The sequence below is a fragment of the Schistocerca serialis genome, chromosome 7, assembly GCF_023864345.2.
Source record: "Schistocerca serialis cubense isolate TAMUIC-IGC-003099 chromosome 7, iqSchSeri2.2, whole genome shotgun sequence".
NCBI classification, from domain to species: Eukaryota; Metazoa; Arthropoda; class Insecta; order Orthoptera; family Acrididae; genus Schistocerca; species Schistocerca serialis.
Window position 1 is genome coordinate 534,996,072 of NC_064644.1, and position 20,886 is coordinate 535,016,957.

General features: G+C 41.6%; 1 protein-coding gene across 1 annotated transcript in view; it reads left to right on the forward strand.

The window, feature by feature from the left end:
* Positions 1 to 4,398: 4,398 nt before the first annotated feature.
* LOC126412670 (acetylcholine receptor subunit beta-like 2) overlaps positions 4,399 to 20,886 on the forward strand; it is a 311,004-nt gene continuing 294,516 nt past the window's right edge. The window contains exon 1 of the mRNA XM_050082373.1: positions 4,399 to 4,537. Within this exon, the coding sequence (XP_049938330.1) occupies positions 4,526 to 4,537 (12 nt within the window). The 5' untranslated portion in view covers positions 4,399 to 4,525. The remainder of the gene's footprint in view (positions 4,538 to 20,886) is intronic.

Here is a 20,886-nt window from a genome sequence, read left to right on the forward strand (position 1 = left end):
GTTCCAGACTGCAGCGCCAGAACTGCGCGGCCACTTCGGCCGTATGTCGTGCCGTTATCAAGGGTACAAGATTGAGCCTTCGGTTCTGAAAGCCAGTACCGATGATGTTTCGTTGAATGGTTCGCACGCTGACACTTGTTAATGGCCCAGCACTGAAATCTGCAGCAATTTGCGGAAGAGTTACTCTTTTGTCACGTTGAAAGATTCTCTTCAGTCGTTGTTGGTCCCGTCCTTGCAGGATTTTTCCCAGCCAGAGCGATGTCGCAGATTTGATTTTTTTCCGGATTCCTTATACTAGTATTTGCGGTACACTCGTGAAATAGTTATACGAAAAAATACCCACTTCATTGCTTCCACGGAGATGCTCGTACGCCAACTATAACACCACGTTCAAACTCACTCAAATCTTGATAACCTGCCATTGTAGCAGCAGTAACCGATCTAACAGCTGCTCCAGACACTCGCTGTCTTACACAAACGCTGCCGACTGCAGCGCCATCTTCTGTCTATTTACTTATCTGTGTATTTGAATATGCTTGCCTATACCAGTTTCTTTGGCGCTTCAGTGTATTTTGCACAAGACCTGAAATTTTCGTAGATTTAAAGTCAAAAGAAAGCTTGTTTGTCTTCAAATACTGTTTTACCTATTCATATGTGTTTATCACCCGTACAAATGCACTGTTCGGGTATAAACATAATTGTATTCTTTTATAATAATATGTTGTACAGGAGCTAATTAGTTAAAATACTAGAATTATTTTATCTCCCTATAGTTATACAAATATTTTGTGGGATGCGATAGAGCTCCTTTAATTCAAACCGTATTACACTAACATTTAGTATTTATTTACCGGAAGAAATAATTTACGCCAAATCTATCATTGCAATTGACTTCTTCTATGTATCTGTCCGATAGTGAGTGAATTGCATCGCACTAAGTAACAAGCCATCAACCAGTAGTTTGACATTGTAATTTAACGTTTTCAGATTACTGAGAAACATTACTTTTCAGATTCTGGAGACGTTTTAGCTCTGTGGGAAACTGGCACCGTCCGGTGACCACCGTTGTACTCAGATTTCCAGCGATGCTCTAGAGAGACGTCGTTGTAATTAGAAGTAACAGCAGAAATCTGTTACACGACAACAATGTACCAATGAACACCAACTGAAAGTCTTTCCTTGTTGCTGTTTCCAGATTGATATCTTATAGGTAACTGTCACGTAAGAAAGCTGGCACATGGTAGTCTCTCTCCGATACAGAATAGATACCGCCTGTTGCTTTAATACTATACACGGTGAACATAACTGGCTGTGATAGACAGCTTATACTGTTTCCATAAGCCAGCGTTTCCACTTCAAGATTTGCGTGCATCGACACATGCGATGTAGGGCTTCTGGCAATCACTTGGTCCGTCGATATGTCACTGATAATTTAGTGACGACGGCTGAATAACTGAAAGGCTAGCTTATTTTGTGACGGTCTTTTTGTTGTGCCTATCCGCAACTCGAACTGTATGGTGAGTAGCAACTATCCTTTTTACACACTTCAAAAAAGGTTTGCATCACATCAGTTCGTGACGCAAGACGTTGACTGTGGATATTGTATCACAGACACAGCCCCTTTGACTGTTCATAACTGTCACTAAACCCGCCCAAAGATATAAAAACCATGCATGAGCAGCGTCTATTAGACGGAGAGGTTACGACAGCCGATCAATTTCAGTCATTCCACCAGGAAGGAGGTACATGGCTCGTGTTGTTTGTAGTTCAACCACGCCCAGACGGTATATACCGCCCTTCGATCTTGTCCGCGTTGTTACTTTGTGTCAGGAAGGGCTCTCAACAAGGGAAATGTCCAGGCGTCTCGGAATGAACCAAAGCGATGTTGTTCGGACATGGAGGAGGTACAGAGAGACAGGAACTGTCGATGACACGCCTCACTCAAGCCGCCCAAAGGGTTACTACTGCTGTGGATGACGGTTACCTATGGATTATGGGTCGGAGGAACCCTGACGGCAACGCCACCATGCTGAATAATGCTTTTCGTGTAACCACATGACGTCGTGTTACGACTCAAACTGTTCGCTATAGGCTGCATGATGCCCAACTTCACTCCCGACGTCCATGGCGAGGTCCATCTTTGCAACCACGACAACATGCAGCGCGGTACGGATGGGCCCAACAACATGCCGAATGGACCGCTCAGGATTGGCATCACGTTCTCTTCACCTATGAGTGTCGCATATGCCTTCAACCAGACAATCTTTGTAGACGTTTGGAGGCAACCTGATCAGGCTGAACGCCTTAGACACCCTGTACAGCGAGTGCAGCAAGGTGGAGGTTCCCTGCTGTTTTGTGGTGATTATGTGGGGCCGATGTACGCCGCTGGTGGTCATGGAAGGCGTCGTAACGGCTGTACGATACGTGAGTGCCATCCTCCGACCGATAGTGCAACCATATAGGCAGCATATTGGCGAGGCATTCGTCTTCATGGACGCCCCTATCGTGCACAGCTTGTGAATGACTTCCTCCAGGATAACAACATCGCTCGACTAGAGTGGCCAGCATGTTCTCCAGACATGAACCCTATCGAACGTCCCTGGGATAGACTGAAAAGGGCTGTTTGTGGACGACGTGATCCACCAATCACTCTGAGGGATCTACGCCGAATTGCCGTTGAGGAGTGGGATAATCTGGACCAACAGTGCCTTGATGAACTTGTGGATAGTATGCCACGACGAAAACAGGCATGCATCAATGCAGGAGGACGTGCTACCGGGTGTTAGAGGTACCTGTGTGTACAGCAGTCTGGACCACTACCTCTGAATATCTCGCTGTATGGTGGTACAACATGCAATGTGTGGTTCTCATGAGCAATAAAAAGGATGGAGTGATGTTTATGTTGATCTCTATTCCAATTTTCTGTAGAGGTTCCGGAACTCTCGGAACTGAGTTGCTGCAAAAATTTTTTTGATTGTGTATAATATTGTTAGGTTCCATCCTGGATATTCCATTGTTTGAAAGTAATATTAGAGATTTGTGAAAAGACATGACAATTAGAAAGTTTATTTTTCTTTTTACGAACTTCAATTTTTCTAACTGGAGTGTAGTTTGTTTGACGGCGCAAACATAAACTGATATTATTGTTATTTCTTTTTTTTTATTTTGAATCTGTGGTCTTCTGACTCATTCGTTACGGCACTCCACGAATTCGTTTCTAGTGCCAGCCCCTTCATTTCAGAGTATCACTTGCAACTAATACCCTCAATTATTTGTTGGATGTACTCCAAGCTGTGTCCTGTTTTTACCCTCTATAGCTCTCTCTAGTACCATGGTAGCTATTCCCTTCAACAAATATCCTGTCATCATGTCCCTTCTTCATGACTGTACTGCTTCCTTTGGCGATTCTCAGGAAAAGCTCCTCACTAATCATCTTATCAGACTACCTAATTTTCAAAATCCTTCTACAGCACTTCCTTTAAAACAACGAGATTCTCTTTATGATCATTCCACGGTCCGTGATACGCTGCCATCCAATGCTGTGGTCCAAACGTGCGTTCGCAGAAATTTCTTTCTCAAATTAAGGCCTATCCGTCATACTAGTAGCCTTCTCTTGGCCAGGATGCTATCTTTGCCTGCGCTAATATCCTTGTTTTCCTCGTTTCTTCGTGAGTCATGCGTTATTTTGCTTCCAAGATAGCATAGTTTCTTACCAGTCTTGTTGTTAAGTGTATCTCTAGTGTCATTTCTGCTTCTTCTGATTACCTTCGCTTCTCTTTGATCCACATTCTGTGCTCATTGGACTGTTCATTCCATTCAACGCGTCCTGCCATTCTCTTCAGTTTCATTCTCATCATCAGCGAATACGTCTTTCCCTATAGCTTTCTGCTAGATTTCTCAAAATTTTGAAAACCCTGCACCATTATCAATCGCAACATCAGAACTGTCTTTCTAGTGCCCTTACTTTTCCGAAAACCAAACTGATCCTCAATCACTCTTTCTGTAGAATGGGTATAAGAAGCTTTATTGGACTAGGCATACACTTCCGAACAGTTGACAATCCATAAATGAAACTCTTGTAGAACCGTTAACATTGTCAAAGCACGCAAAACATATCAATCAGGCTTTTACTGCGGTGCATACAATAAATAATACGAAATTAAAATATTGTTTTGAAGACTGTAACGAATGGAAATGAAAATTTTGTGGAAATAAAATGTGTTATCATGTGTTCGGGAATAATGTAGTTCCGGTGCCTAGAGCAGCCGTGTTGAGGCGTGACGCGGCACCTGTGGAGTACGTGGTATGGGAAGCGACCGAAAGATGGCTCTGCAGTAGCTGCACACGGTCTATTGATTGTAGCGCCATCTTTCGTGGATGCTGGGCGCTGGACCACCATAAACACAACTTGCTGTCCCGTAGCAGACCATAGTACGTGCCTTCCCGGTGAATATGGACTGAAGAAGCGTGGGTAGGAAAATGGCGAAGAGCGTTTTTCGTTTGTTGTCGCTCTCGTTCTTGTGGAATGGGGTGCTGGGTAAGTGAAAACATTGTAGGAAGTGTGTGCATGCTACGGTACGTAACTTACTTACGCCTGTCTACGTGTCATTTATAGCAAAGAGCTGATTGGCCTTTTGTTCTTTCGTGTGTTTGGTGTTGGAATATGTAAGACAGTTCTACTAATATGTCACGTATGAGTAGTCTTATAGAATCTTCGGGTTTATTTACGAAACTCCGTTTACAGATTACCTCCGTCGAAGTTTCGAGCACTAAAACGCGTTTTCAAGCCGATGCAGAATCTTTCTCGTCACATTTGGCATTCTAGAAGAAATAAAATTGGGTTTGGAAGTAACAGTGACATTAATGTGTCACTATCTGAAAGAATACGTTTAATGTTTACAAAATGATACTATCACTTATCTCAATGTCATTCGAATTTGGTTTGTATGCCTGGAGAGAATTCTTGTATTTTCGAAGCGCTAAAAATATTCCTTGGAGTTTCTGCATAACAGGAAATGTCGGTAACCGTCCTGTACGGAAAATGTTTAAAGAATATTGAAGCACGACATGACTGCTTGTGAGAATAAGACGACTTTCATTAGAATAAATTTCGTTGACAAATGTCACGCATCAGAACTGCCAGTTGCGAATGTAATTACCTTCAACAGCACAGATAAAATATTAAGTATGCTAACGCTTTGTTACTAGTGTTCTCTTTTCTGCACTTGCACGTATATAATCGCTTTCATGCCTCTAAAACTGTGTTATCAGCCACAAGAGACGAGAGTGCCGTAGTATTTACAGCCATTACTTCATAAAAAAGCGCATCAAATTGATGGGATGCACTCGCATTGAAACACTAATTTAAAACCGCCTCGCTGTTCGTACTGACAGTCTATGTTCACACACCAGCTGTATAGACACAGTAATTAGCTAAGTGTCAAGTAACTGAGAAACTGTCATATTATCGCGAGAGTCCCGTCACATATAGATAAGAAAATGTACGGTATGTAATGAAATTTTCATTTGCTGCGTGTTAGTAAACAAAGCTTATGTATTTTCTTTCAGGAATGGAGTAGTGCATGTCTGTTCACAGAAAGTGGCGTAGACGTTGCATGATATTTTATTTTCCTGTTGCCTTTTCGTCTAGCTGTTGATGAAAAAGATGTAGTATATAATTCAGCGCCATGCTAAGAAACACTGTAAAAGATATTACAGTTCAAAATTATTTCAGAGTGTCACAGAACATTCTGTCTTCAAAATTAATGTAATTTGGTGTATCTTCTCGTGGTACAATTAGATATGGTGTGAAACTGTTAAGTGGTGACGCTGTTGTCTGCTGGAAAGTATTGTCGTTGGATTGTCCTGAGAAAATGCAGAAAGACTTGGACAAAATTTCGACGTCGTGTAAAGAATCGTCGCTCTTTTTAAAGTGTGTGAAATATAATGGCTAAAACATACAGAAAGAAATAGTGTCCTATTACAAGATTAGAGATACACATCTGGACCAAGTCACATTGTATGAGTATTTAGTCAAAACGTTAAGAAACTATGCAGAATGGGACGACCAAGCAAAATCAGTATTAGGAAAGGGGACTGAGGACTTAGATTTGTTTGAAGGCTCCGGGAAAGTACAGTGACTCTGTTAAACGAGTACTTTCCTTATTAACCTATGGCTCCAGCGTTCAAGGTCGTTAACACGTTGCCATAACAACATGACAACAAACATCTAACGAATACACAGATATGCGGGTAGGATAGCAGCAGACCAGTATAACCCATATGGAAGTCAAAGACAGAAGTTCGGGGGCTTAAAAAGGTATTCTTGGAACAAGGGGAACGTATTTCTCGGGAACCCTGTTGGGTACATTTAGAGTACCCGTATTACACGGGGACTGCGCAGTCATTCTATTGTCACAATCGTATATGTCACGCAGGATCATTAAAGTAAGATAAACGTGATTAGGCCGCGTGCAGAGGAATAGAGACAGTCGTTATCCACTGGCTCAGTATTCGAATACAATGGGGCAGTCTGTCGCTAAAATCGGTGAGAAGTTGCGTCCGCCACGTCATGTACAGTGAACTGCGGTATGTGCTGGCACATGTCGACGTCCGTCATTATAAAGCAGCAATGTTTCTTGGTAGTGGGAAGTTCCCTATTTCTTTCTGCATATGGTTGTACCCGAACATTAACTTCATAGTTGCACCGATCGAGGTGGCGCAGTGGTTAGACACTGGACTCGCATTCGGAAGGACGACGGTTCAATCCCGCGTCCGGCCATCCTGATTTAGGTTTTCTGTGATTTCCCTAAATCACTCCAGGCAAATGCCAGGATGGTTCCTCTGAAAGGGCACGGCCGACTTCCTTTCCCATCCCTCCCTAATCCGATGAGACCGATGACCACGCTGTCTGGTCTTCCCCAAACCAACCAACCAACCATAGTTGCAAGTTCACTGGCTCTCCTCTACAAATTGAAATGACTAGGGTTCGCAAAAAATCATTTGATGAAAGTTAAACGTGATGGGAAGCAACAAAGTATATTGAGAATTTTAAAAATATTTCTGCAGGATATTTGAAAACTTATGATACAGTTCTGGAGGTTGTGGATGGGACTTAGTAGATCATAGGAGCCCATGTCTGGAAACAGTTCGTTTCCATGTTACACGGAAAACGAGACGCATAGATTTTACTCCTATTTACTGTGATATTACAACAGTTGTTCGATATGAGGACCAACAAGTTCGGTGCAAACAGTGTATCTGCACAAAACGTTTGCGTAAACTCTGTCTAATATGCGTTGGTGTATGGTGAATCACTTTTACCACAGCCTTGATCCGTGAGACTGGACAGAGGTGACGCAGTGGTTAGCACACTGGACTCGCATTCGGTACGTTGACGGTTAAAATCCGCGTCCGACCATCCTGATTTGAATTTTCCATGATTTCCCTAAATCGCTCCACGCACATAACCGGATGGTTTTTTTGAAATGGCACGGCCCATCTCCCTCCGCTCTTTGTGCTCTGTCTCTAATGTTCTCGATGTCGAACGGACGTTCAACCCAATCTTCCTTTCTTCCGACTGAACAGGGGTCTCGTAAAAAAGACTCTTCATGTGGCCACATAACAAAGGGTCCAAAGGGGTTAAAAGTGGGGATCCTGATGCCTAAGCATGTGGTCCACCTCGACCGATCCACCTGTCCCCGTAGACTACGTTCAGATGGTTTCGGATGCGAATTGCAAAATGTACTGCCGCGCCATGCTGGAACCACGTTTCGTGCCGAATGTCCTATGGCACACCTTTCAAAAACTCCGGCAGCATTTTCTGCAGGAATATCAAGCATGTGGCACCCGCGGGTTGGGGTGGAAGGATGTACAGCCTAAACATACGGCAATCACAGATACCCGCTCAGATACTGATACCGAAGGTGTGCTGAAATCTTCGTTTACACGTGGCTTTGAGGTTTCCTTGATCCCAGATGTGGCTATTTCGAGCATTCAGAACACCTTCCCTATCGAAATGCATTTGGTCGGCGCACAAAATTCGCCTTGAAAACTGAGGAAAGTCTACACAACGGTGTAAAAACCACAGAAATTGACAAAAGGGTACCAATTGAAGTTTGGTACCCTTGCTTTATCAACTGCGAAAAGCCACAATATCTTGTCCTATGCCTATATCCCTTCTTTGCTATATTAACTTGGCTTTGTCAGCCAAAATTCGATCTGCAGCATGATGTTCTGCGAAACATTGAAAAAGCATCTGGCTTACGATGTTAAGGGGACTAACTTATTTGACGAGGTCTGCAAGGATCATTATTTAATGTATGCTGAAAATCAGTTTCGTTCCAAGTCAATAGAAACTGTGTCGATGAATATGTTCAACTGGCAGTTCATTGAGTATACACCACCTCCTTTATTGATGTGATTTCTAGCACTGATGGTACGCTACTGCACTGGCTAAGGTTTGCATACCCTGTTATATAGCAAATCATGTGCACGTTTTGTGATGCTGGAAAGCCAAGTGGATTCACTAAAGCCCTGTTCCCGTGACGCCTTACAATATGCTCTACAAGGAACACATCTTAAAGGACAGTGTTGGTGAAGAAATTCAGGGGAGTCTTACACAGGAATTACAGAAGAAGTTCTGAAGTGGGCCTAAGTTCTCGGGTTTGTCGTCTGTACTTTGTACGTAGTAGATATAACCATCTACCAGTTAGGAAGGTAAGACTTATCAAATGCAGTGTTGTAGTTCGAAAAGTGCACCATATCACCTAGGGTGAACTTCTGCTTGTGTGGAATCACCATCTTAATATGACTGTGTGCTGTATTTAGAAGTTCATTGGCATGTACACTGATATGCCTCATCTTCATTGCATGATATTCGATTCGATTATAGTTCCCAATAATTTGCGGAAGAATGCAAAGCCATTATTTGTATGAATCACGAAGACTGAATTGCATCCACATGTGGATTTTAGTGTTTCTACATCTACAGCCATACTCGGCAAGCCACCTGACGGCGTGTGGCGGAGGGTACCTTGAGTACCTCTATCGGTTCTCCCTTCTATTCCAGTCTCTTATTGTTCGTGGAAAGAAGGATTGACGGTATGCCTCTGTGTGGGCTCTAATCTCTCTGATTTTATCATCACGGTCTCTTCGCGAGATATACGTAGGAGGGATCAATATACTGCTTGACTCCACGGTGAAGGTATGTTCTCGAAACTTCTACAAAAGCGTCTCTCTTGCAGAGTCTTCCACTGGAGTTTATCTATCATTTCCGTAACGCTTTCGCGATTACTAAATGATCCTGTAACGAAGAGCGCTGCTCTCCGTTGGATCTTCTCTATCTCTTCTATCAACCCTATCTGGTACGGATCCCATACTGCTGTTCAGATGCTCCACAATACTCGTTTTCATGTGGGAGAGTGTCGAATAGTGGTTTATTCTGTGTCGATCCATTACTAACTTGAAATACTTATTGTAAAATTCACCTCCTTGATCAGAATGCAGGTTGTCAGGACACTGATTGGTAAAAGTGTGCAGAAATTGCTCAAGAACCTGCGCAACATCCATCCCAATTTTTTCTTCACGGAAAGCGTCCACGCGAATTTGGAATACATATCTATGATCGTTAAAATACAAGGTGAGTCAGGAGGGAAGGTACATGCTTTGAGGGTCATGGTATTGGTGATTCTGAACAAAAAATTTCAGAAGAAGATGCTCCCTATTCCTAACCATATTGTTGCTGTTGTGGTCTTCATCCTACATCCTGAATCTGCTTAGTCTATTCATCTCTTGGTCTCCCTCTACGATTTTTACACTCCACGCTTCCCTCCAATACTAAGTTGGTGATCCCATGATCCAGCAGAACGTGTCCTACCAGTCTTTCCCTTCTTCTGGTCAAGCTATGCAACAGATTCCTCTTCTCCCCAATTCTGTTCAGTATCTTCTCATTAGATACGTGCTCTACCCAACTAATCTTCAGTATTCTTGTGTAGCACCACATTTCAAAAGCTTCTATTCTCTTGTATTCACTTTTTATCGTTCATGTTTCACTCCCATACATGGCTACACTCTATACAAATACTTTCAGCAAAGACTTCCTGACACTTAAATCTATACTCGATGTTAACAATTTCTCTTCTTCACTAACGATTTCCTTGCCATCGCCAGTCTACATTTTACATCCTCTCTACTTCGACCATCATCAGCTATTTTGCTCCCCAAATAGCAAAATTCCTTTACTACTTTAAGTGTCTCATTTCCTAATCTAATTTCCTCAGCATCACCCGAGATATCTCGACTACATTTCATTATCCTCGTTTTGCTTTTGTTGATGTTTATCTTATATCCTCCTTTCAAGACACTGTCCATTCCGTTCAACTGTTCTTCCAAGTCCTTTGCTGTCTCTAACAGAATTACAATGTCATCAGCGAACCTCAATGTTTTTATTTCTTCTTCATGGATTTTAATCCCTATTCCAAATATTTCTTTTTTTCCTTTGCTGCTTGCCCAATATGCAGATTGAATCACATCGGGATAGGCTACAACCCTGTCTCACTCCCTTCTGAACCACTGCTTCCCTTTCGTGCCCCTCGACTCTTATAACTGGCATCTGGTTTCTGTACAAATTGTAAATAGCCTTTCGCTCCCTGTATTTTACCCCTGCCACCTTCAGAATTTGAAAGACAGTGTTCCAGTCAACATTGTCAAAAGCTTTCTCTAAGTCTAAAAATGCTATAAACGTAAGTTTGCCTTTCCTTTATCTTCTAAGATAAGTCGTAGGGTCAGTATTGCCACACGTGTTCCTATATTTCTATGGATTCCAAACTGGTCTTCTCCGAGGTCAGCCTCTACCAGTTTTTCCATTCGTCTGTAAGGAATTCGTGTCAGTATTTTGCAACAGCGGCGTATTAAACTGATAGTTCGGTAATTTTTACACCTGACAGCATCTATTTTCCTTGGAATTGGAATTGTATTCTTTTTGAAAGTTGAGGGCATTTCGCCTGTCTCATATATTTCGCTCACCAGATGGAAGAGTTTTGTCATGGCTGGCTCTCCCAAGGCTATGAGAAGTTGTAACAGAATGTTGTCTACTCCGGGGGCCTTGTTTCAACTTACGTCTTTCAGTGCTCTGTCAAATTCATCATGCCTTATCATATCTCCCATCTCGTCTTTATCTACGTCCTCTTCCATTTCCATAATATTGCCCTCAATTACATCGTCCTTGTATAGACCGGTCAATATACTCCTTTCACCTTTCTGCTTTCCCTTATTTACCTAGGATTGGTTTTCTGTCTGAGTTCTTGACATCCATAGCATCTATTTTACCCTTAGCGACATATACTTCCTTACTTTTGTCCTCTAGCCATTTCTGCTTGACCATTTTGCATTTCCTGTCGATTTCATTTTTGAAACGTTTGTATTTCTTTTGCCCTGCTTGATTTACTGCATTTTTATATTTACTCCTTTCGTCAATTAAGTTCGATATCTCTTGTGTTACGCAAGGATTTTTGCTAGTTCTTGTCTTTTTACCTACTTGATCCTCTACTGCCTTCACTATTTCATCTCTCAAAGCTAATCATTCTTCTTCTACTGTATTCCTTTGCCCTGTCCTTGTCAATCGTTCTCTAATGCTCCCTCTGAAACTCTCTATAACCTCTGGTTCTTTCTTTTTATCCAGGTTCCATCTCCTTAAATTCCTACCTTTTTGCAGTTTCTTCAGTTTTAATCTATAGTTCATAACCAATAAATTTTGGTCAGAGTCCATATCTGCCTCTATAAATGTCTTACAGTTTAAAACCTGATTCCGAAATTTCTGTCTTACCATTATGTAATCAATCTGAAACCTTCTGGTGTCTCAGGTCTCTTTCATGTACACAACCTTCCTTCATGCTATTTAAACCAAGCGTTAGTGATGATTAAATTATGCTGTGTGCAAAATTCTAGCAGGCGGCTTTCTCTTTCATTTGTTACCCCTCAGTCCATATTCATCTACTACGATTCCATCTATTCCTTTTCCTACTATCGAATTAGAGTTCCCCATGACTATTAAATTTTCGTCTTCTTCAACTCTCTGAATAGTTTCTTTGATCACATCATACATTTCTTCAATCTCTTCATCATCTGCGGAGCTAGTTAATGTATAAACCTGTACTATTGTGGTAGGCGTGGGCTTCGTGTCTATCTTGGCTACAATAATGCGTTCAGTATGCTGTTCGTAGTAGCTTATTCGCGTTCCTATTTTTTTTATTAATTATTAAACCTACTCCTGCATTACCCCTATTTGATTTTGTATTTATAACTCTGTATTCACCTGACCAGAAGTCTTGTTCCTTCGGCCACCGAAAATCACTAATTCCCACTATATCTAACTTTAACCTGTCCATTTCCCTTTTTAAATTTCCTAACCTACCTGTCCGATTAAGGGATCTGAGATTCCACGCTCCGATACCTATTTGTTTCTCATGATAACAACGTCGTCCTGAATAGTTCCCGCTCGGATATCCAATTGGGGGCCTATTTTACCGCTGAAGTATTTTGCAGAAGAGGACTTCATCATCATTTAACCGTACAGTAAAGCTGCATGGCCATCGGGAAAAATTACGACAATAGCTTCCCTTGCTTTCAGCTGTTCGCAGTACCAGAATAACAATGCTGTTTTGGTTGATGTTACAATGCCAGCTCAATCAGTAATCCTGACTGTTGCCCCTGCAACTACTGAAAAGACTGCTGCCCCTCTTCAGGAACCACACGTTTGTCTGGCGTCTCAACAGATACTCTCTGTTGTGGTTGCAGCACCTACGGTACAGCTACCTGTATCTCTGAGGCTATGTCCATGTTTCATGGAGGGGGGGGGGGAGGGAGGGAGTGGAGGGGGGAGGGGATCTGATGATTAACTGTTTGAAAATCACAAGTGCCATTTGCACGTCCTTCTTCACTAGCACTCACATACAAATATAACCTAAGCCACATTAGGCTATATGGTGTTGTCTTTACTGTCCATTTCAATGCACACTTCACTTGTGCCAGTGGCACAGTATCTCACAGAAACGTATTCTGGTTACTGGATCGATGAATGTGGAGCCATTTCTTGGCCACCGAGGTCACCCGATCTGACTCCATTCTATTACAGTTTGTGGGGTTTGCTTAAGAGGGAATTCCACAAGTGCAAACTGAACAAAAAGGAGGAGCTTTCTGCCCATATTTTACATGAGTGTGCTCAAGTAAACGAACATGTGAAAGAGCTCTGATCAGCACCACAGCAGCTGGCAAAATACGTTGAAGTTGATGGTGGACTTTCTGAACATATTTTTTTGAGGAAATGTACACAAGTAAAGGAAGCATTAGATCACAGTGCTTCATTTACTAGTACCTGCGTTACTCCTGTTCCCCATTGTTTTCATTAGTTTCCTCAGGAACTGTTAAGGACAGGACATATGTTTGTGTGATGTTTCTTGTTCAGAATCACTAATACTATCACTCCTCGCCTTTCCTTCTGACTCACCCAGTATATTTGAACCGTTTATTAGACCGTGAATGTTTTCTCAGAACCTGCTGAAATGTTGCTGTTGGTATTAACCAGAGTATCAATTCCGTGAATGTCTCTTTCAGTAATTTGTTCGTAATTACTTTAACCTTTAAATCTTCTGTTTCCGTTCTCGCATCGTCGCTCGAAGTTGTCGTCCTGCTATGCAGTGTCACTTCCAAGTGCGTCGAACTTTACTATCTGTGAGAAAGCGCTGTGATAATGGAAGATTATGTTCGCAACCCACTAGCTACAACATCACTCAGTCACTTCTTACCGAAATCCTTCTGTACGTAACAGTCCCCACAACATTTTCAACATACCAGCTAACACATGCACGTCTAAGCTCTCAATAATCAAGCTCGTCGACAGGCAGATCGTTAGTATCCCAAAGTCAACAAGAAAGTAATGAATCAATTAAGTAATTGCATGTAATCTTATTTTGTTTTTCTTTTCTGAACAACAGCCATTGTTGTCCCGATTTCTCCTTCTTTGGCGTCCCTGGCGCCCAAAGTCGTAAAATCAATGTGTAGATGGCTCCTCTCCACCAGTAAAACGCTCGCTCTTCGTCACGCCTTGGGCCTGTAATGTGCTTACAACTGCGTTTCGTGTCTGCTCATAAATAAAAAATTCGCGCACAGTACGCGCTCTTCCTTTCCACTGCGCCTATGCAAGATGATCGTGGAGAATCCTTAATTTATATGAAGATGGTATCTGTTCTTTGGGACATGTCCGAAAGAACAGAAACCATCGGTGACCATGCAGCGCTCTAGAATGAAATGATAATTAAATAAAGACCCTACGCTGTCGACAGGCGTTGGTATACATCAACGGGGACAGTTGAAAATGTGTGCCCCGACCGGGACTCGAACCCGGGATCTCCTGCCTACATGGCAAACGCTCTATTTGTCTGAGCCACCGAGGGCACAGACGATCGTGCGACTGCAGGGATTTATCCCTTGCACGCTCCCCGTGAGACCCACATTCCCAACTCAATGTCCACACACTACAGTCGTAGTGCCCCTGTCCATTACACTCATTAGTCGCGGCAGACAATCTTACCGAGACCCGCAATAGTTCGGGCAATACGTGTGCATCCGCACACAAAAGAAGATCAATGGCCAGTTAGCCTTTAACTACATGAAGATGATATTTATTCTTTCGGACATGTTCAAAAGAACAGATACCATCTTCATAAAAATTAAGGATTCTGCACGATCATCTTGCATCGGCACAGTGGAAAGGAATTGGGACCTGTTGCTACCTTGAACACCAACATGTACCTCCACAGATCCCCGGGATAAGAATAAAGGTCTCGTGTAGAATAATATAAATAACTAATCACAAAAAACGGTTCAAATGGCTCTGAGCACTATGGGACTAAACATCTGAGGCCATCAGTCCCCTAGAACTTAGAAGTGCTTGAACCCAACTAACCTAAGGACATCACACACATCCATGCTCGAGGCAGGATTCGAACCTGCGACCGTAGCGATCGCCCGGTTCCAGACTGTAGCGCCTAGAACCGATCGTCCACTCCGGCCGGCAACTAATCACAGAACTGAATAACTTTGACTTTCCATAAATTACCATCACGTCCCCATCAAGAGCGACTTAACACAAAGCGTTATTGCCATTCCTTCCACAACAATCTACGCACATTCAGATATTTTCAGTTAACAATTTTTCCATTTCTAATCCCTCAGTGCATCAGATACAAGTGTTAATCTCTTTTGTTAATGTATGATAGTTATTGTTTCATAATTTATGCTAATTCATCACGACGCATGCTGTCCATGGATCATATTTATCCTTTCACCGTACATCACACTCTACGTCTCAGTGAACATTGTTTTAAACACAATATAGCCACAGTTTAGTGAACGGCTTTAAAAGAAAAGTCTTGAGACAGCAGATCACTTCGCTTGAAAATATGTTCCTAGTCGTAAAAACAAATGAGAAACATTTTCCATGACTGTTTGGGCTCTTTTTTATGTATTGGTAATGGCTAATTTCCTGTAACTGCTTTTTAACAACATAGTTCCCTCAATTTTTCTGTTGCACAACTTTCCAGCCTTTTAGTTACCATAAGGAGTTACATGTTTACATTACCATTTACTCTAATTCTCCTGTCTTCAAATCTCATTTTTGCCTTCATGCAACATTCGCAGAAGCGCAATGATACAATAAAATCAATCTTGCCCACTTACATCCTTATGCTTCAATTATTTTCGAGAATAATTCTTTAAATTTTATTTCTGTTATTTTACAGTTTCATTCTTTCATAATCGATTTACTCTCATATAATCTTCTGGACAGACACTGGGTACATACTTATATCTGTGACGCAAGTGTCCCTTCAATACACACTGGATTCGCATTCGGGAGGACGACGGTTCAATCCCGTCTCCAGCCATCCTGATTTAGGTTTTCCGTGATTTCCCTAAATCGCTTCAGGCAAATACCGGGATGGTTCCTTTGAAAGGGCACGGCCGATTTCCTTCCCAATCCTTCCCTAACCCGAGCATGAGCTCCGTCTCTAATGACCTCATTGTCGACGGGACGTTAAACTCTAACCACCACCACCACCACCACCACCACCCTTCAATATCTATTCCTTATAAAACTGGTTCAGGTCATTCTTTCCCTGGATACACCTGACCACAGATTAGACTGGCTGTCCGTTATTTCTTGACTCCCAATAGATCCGGATAAACTTCAACTAAAAAAATGTGTGATAGTATGTGCAGTTTCTGACCTCTCCTCTGCATTGTTACCAATGTTGAAGTTTCTCGTTTGCACTGTGGACTTACCAGGCTATGAAACACATTAGCTTTTTTATACTCTTTCTAATTTCTACTGCGTTGTTACCTAGATATTCTAAAATCATTCGTATTGAACCATTTGTTTCTTCTTATTTTCAAGGACTGTTTTGTTTTACTCTAACACATGTTTACTGCAACGTTCCTGACTCGCATGTAGTTGTGACACATTCATCTTACTAGCCCAGCACCAAGACTTGTCCCGTACTCTTGCTTCTGTCTTACTACCTTACCTCCTGTATTAACATGTTAAGACGTCATAATATCCTTAGCCTGAGTCGTGCCTACCGCTCTTCAACTTCCCTGCTGAAAATGTGACGTTCCTAACATGTGCCTATAAGTACGACTGAATTAATTTTAACTGTCTGTGCCATCTGTCCATGTCCGTGCATTATAAGTACGTTATAAGTGTGTTAAGACGGAGGATATTGTTGGTACTCCTGTAGAAGGAGAAAGAAAGAGAAATAAAAAGAAAGGGCGTGTGAAGATCACAGAAAGAAAGACGATAGACCCCAGAGACTGATTCCCTTCACACCCACTACCCCACCGTCCCCTGCCTGAAGAATACTTCACCGTGACGTCGGAGGACAAAGAGTGGTCGGCATGCCCTACAGAACCGACTTGTCACGGTTTCACTCACACAGGCCCTGGTGACTGATTTTAACGCACCCCCATCGATAATCTGAACAGCTATGGCACTCACACATTAGTCATCAGTCAGTTGTAGTCGGGCGTCTTAACCTCACTGCCAATCGCCTACTATCATATGAAGCATATCTACGTATTTACGAAATTACACAGTCTATTCCGTTATGTAATTTGTATTTTTGTGCTTAATGTTTTATACGATTTATTCCTTTGCTCTGTAGGCAATTATACATTCATTATGTGTTTATTGCTACTGCTGCACTTGATAACGTGTAGCAGTTGTCGCAGAAAATACAGTTCCTCTACAGAGGACCAGGTTCTCTTGGGATTATGAATTTCTTTAATGTATCAATATTTGAAAGTCCTTTTTCTTGACCTTTTTTGGATGCACCAAAAATACTGCTTTAGAATCTGGCATCCCCACTATCCTAAAAGGTCCATTACATCTAGGAAAAAACTTACGCATTTCGTTCTTTAAGTTCGAGCTCTCACAGAATTCTCTCCCTCATTATATTTCCTTATTCGTAATTCTAACTGTGCATGTAGTTTATCACCTACTATCTTATGTACTTCTTTTGACTCAATCTTTCTTAAAGTAGGCCATTCAAATAGTTTTAATAATAATCGCTCATTAATAAAGTTCTTATTCATGACTTCTACAGGGGATAGTTCTGTTCAAATGGCTCTGAGCACTATGGGACTTAACATCTAAGGTCATCAGTCCCCTAAACTTAGAACTACTTAAACCTAACTAAACTAAGGACATCACACACATCCATGTCCGATCTATAATAAACAATACTACACATTGATCTTGTCAATAGCCGAGAAGTGATTGTTCTTAGTGTTTTAGCTGTCAGGGGCACTCTAGGATGCTCTCTGGGTCACTCTGGGATTGTCTCTGGGTCACTGTGTGATTTTGTCTAGGTCTTTTTTTTATTATCTTAGTTGGCAGACTTATTTCAAAATGGTTTATTTTTTGTTGTTATCTATTTGTTTTTAATTTACAAATACATAAGAACAAAGATAATAAAATTTAATTTACAAATACATTCGAACCTGCGACCGTAGCGGTCGCGCGGTTCCAGACTGAACCGCCTACAACCGCTCGGCCACACCGGCCGGCTTAGTTCTGTTAACATATTTGGGAGCTCATACAAGATTACTTTAAACTCAGGGATCATCTGCGTCCAACTAGTATGTCCATGAGAACAATACGTCCCGCATAAATGTCGAATATCTTTTAAGACTCCTTCACATGGATTTGATTTTGGGCGTTACTTCAGTATGAAAATGTGTCTATCTCCTTCCCATGCTAAGAATTCTTTGAAACTGCTACTGATAATCCTGTAACCAACTACACGTTTACATCCTCCATGGTTTTCCTACATCCACAAAATATTCTGTCAAGCAGTTTATTACAGAAGTGTCGTAGCTTGCCGAATTGTATATAACTTTACGTATTTGCACCAGCATTCCACCAAGATAAAAATGTATGTCAGTTCTACCCTACTATCGCTAACTGACCAAAAGACATGCAACTGCTGTATCATATAGTGCCTTTGGAACTAGAGGATACCATACACTGTGTGTGAGACATAAATGTTATTTTCTGTGAGGTATACCACACATGTTCTTGATATTTTTGTTATCTTTCTACCTAAATTCTGAAAATAGTAGAATTTACTCGGATTTTTGATACACTTTTACATCCCAAAGTGCCTACAGCCTTTACGTATAAACAATATGAGGTCACTCTCTACAGTTTGTGGAAAGAATACCCTCCACTATGATTTATCAACTTGTAATCTTCTAAACTGTGCATTCTCACCTATAGAACACAAAGCTTTGTCTTCTAATAATGTTGCCTGTTCACATCCTTCTCGCTTAGTACAAAAATATTCATCGGTTTTTACACGTTGTTTTATTCACAATGCCAGTCTCCCCACTCCATCATTAGTGTAGATCATATTCCAAAAATTAATTGAAAAGAGAACTTCTGGTCCGCCAGTACATTTGTCATTTATGCCTAACGGTAGTCGTGACAATACATATGGTACTATATTCTCTGAACTTTATGTAATTTATTTATATAAGATAAGATATAAGACCCAACGCATGTGGTCCATTCATATTATGATCTTACATCCCCAAATGAGTATTTGAAATTTTGGTATGCTTCATACAGTTGCTGACAATACCTTCTCTGTCACTGTGTAGCTTAGCTCATGTCCGTTGAGACTCCTACCAGAGAAAGCTACTGTCCTATGACCTCTTAATGTTGAATTCCACTGTCCTTGAAACAATTCACAGGTAATACTATACTCAAAATCATCTGTTGCTAACTTAATACCTCCATTCATTGCTGGAAACTCCAGGTAGGAATATCAACAGTGTAGGAAAAGACAGATTGCTATTTACCGTAGAGAAGACACGTTAAGCTGTAGACAGACATAATTAATACACTTACATAAAGCTTTCGGCCACAGCCTTCTTCAGCAAAGGAGAAACACACACCTATCATACACACAGGCAAGCACACGTCATGCACACATGGCCACCAACTCCGTCATCTCTGGCCAGAATGCCTGTCTGCAACTTATCGTGGCTTCTTTACGAGAAGTAACAGTCTGTCTTTTCCTACATTGATCATTCATTGCTGGGTGTTTTAAGATAGGTGCATTGACTAACGCTTCTTTAATATTATTAAATGCTTCTGACGCTCCTTCATCCCATATCCACTTCGCTCATTGTCTTGACAATGATAATATCTTGGTTCTTTCATTGGTTGGACGTTTCGATAGAATCCAGATAAACCGAAAAAAGATCATAACTGTTTCCCAATTTTCGGTTTTGAGCTATCTTTGATGGCTCGTACTATTTCTGGATCTGGTCTAATTCCTTTTGTTCCGACCAGGTAGTGATTTCCCTAAATCGCTCCAGGCAAATGCCGAGATGGTTCCTTTCAAAGGGCACGGCCGACTTCCTTCCCCGTCCTTTCCTAATCCGATGAGACCAATGACCTCGCTGTCTGGTCTCCTTCCCCAAACAACCCCAACCCATCCGACCAGGTACCCTAGAAATTTTAGTTCTTCCCTTCCTAAGCGCGATTTTGAAAGTTTAAATGCGATGCCTTTGTCATAAAATTTATCTAACATTTTAGTTAATAGTGTAGTGTTCTTTCCAAGTCTTGAATACTAGTAATATACAGTATCATCTACTTATATACACAGAAACCGATGTGTTTAAACCGAAAGGTAATACTTTAAACTGATAAGATTGACAATTAAAGAGAAAAACAGTATATTTTCTTATCATGCAATTTACCTGCCAGTATCCACCATCAAATCCATCGAGCTGAAGTACATTCCTTGCTCAGACTTAAGCTAACAAATCATCGATACATACTTGTCAGCCTCTTTCTGTTTCTGTATGTTTGTTCACTGTACGAGCATCTAAAAGACAGCACACACCTCCTGTGGCTTCCTCCACTACTAGTGAGGGGTTATTAAACAGGCCAAACATTAATAAAATCGACAAACTACAGGGACGGATTCCTGACTGGAAATGGAAGAAAAAAAGTTCTATGAACATGTGTCCAGAAATGCATAGTTACCACGGTACATAGAGGTGACGAGTGAAAGTTCCTCTGACCACGTGCCGCGCTGTAAGCAGGCAGGATGGTCCGGTATTCACGTCGGGAACAAGCCGAGATGGTGTTTGTGTACGGCCAAGCAGATGGAAACTGTCGAGAGGCAGCACAGCTATATCAATACAAGTACGATAAGAAATATCAACCACATCACACAACATTTTAAGCCGTTTCGGGCGTTTGTGTGATCATGGGCCCCTTCAAACAGACGAACGTTCACGGAGGCGGCAGAAGTGCGT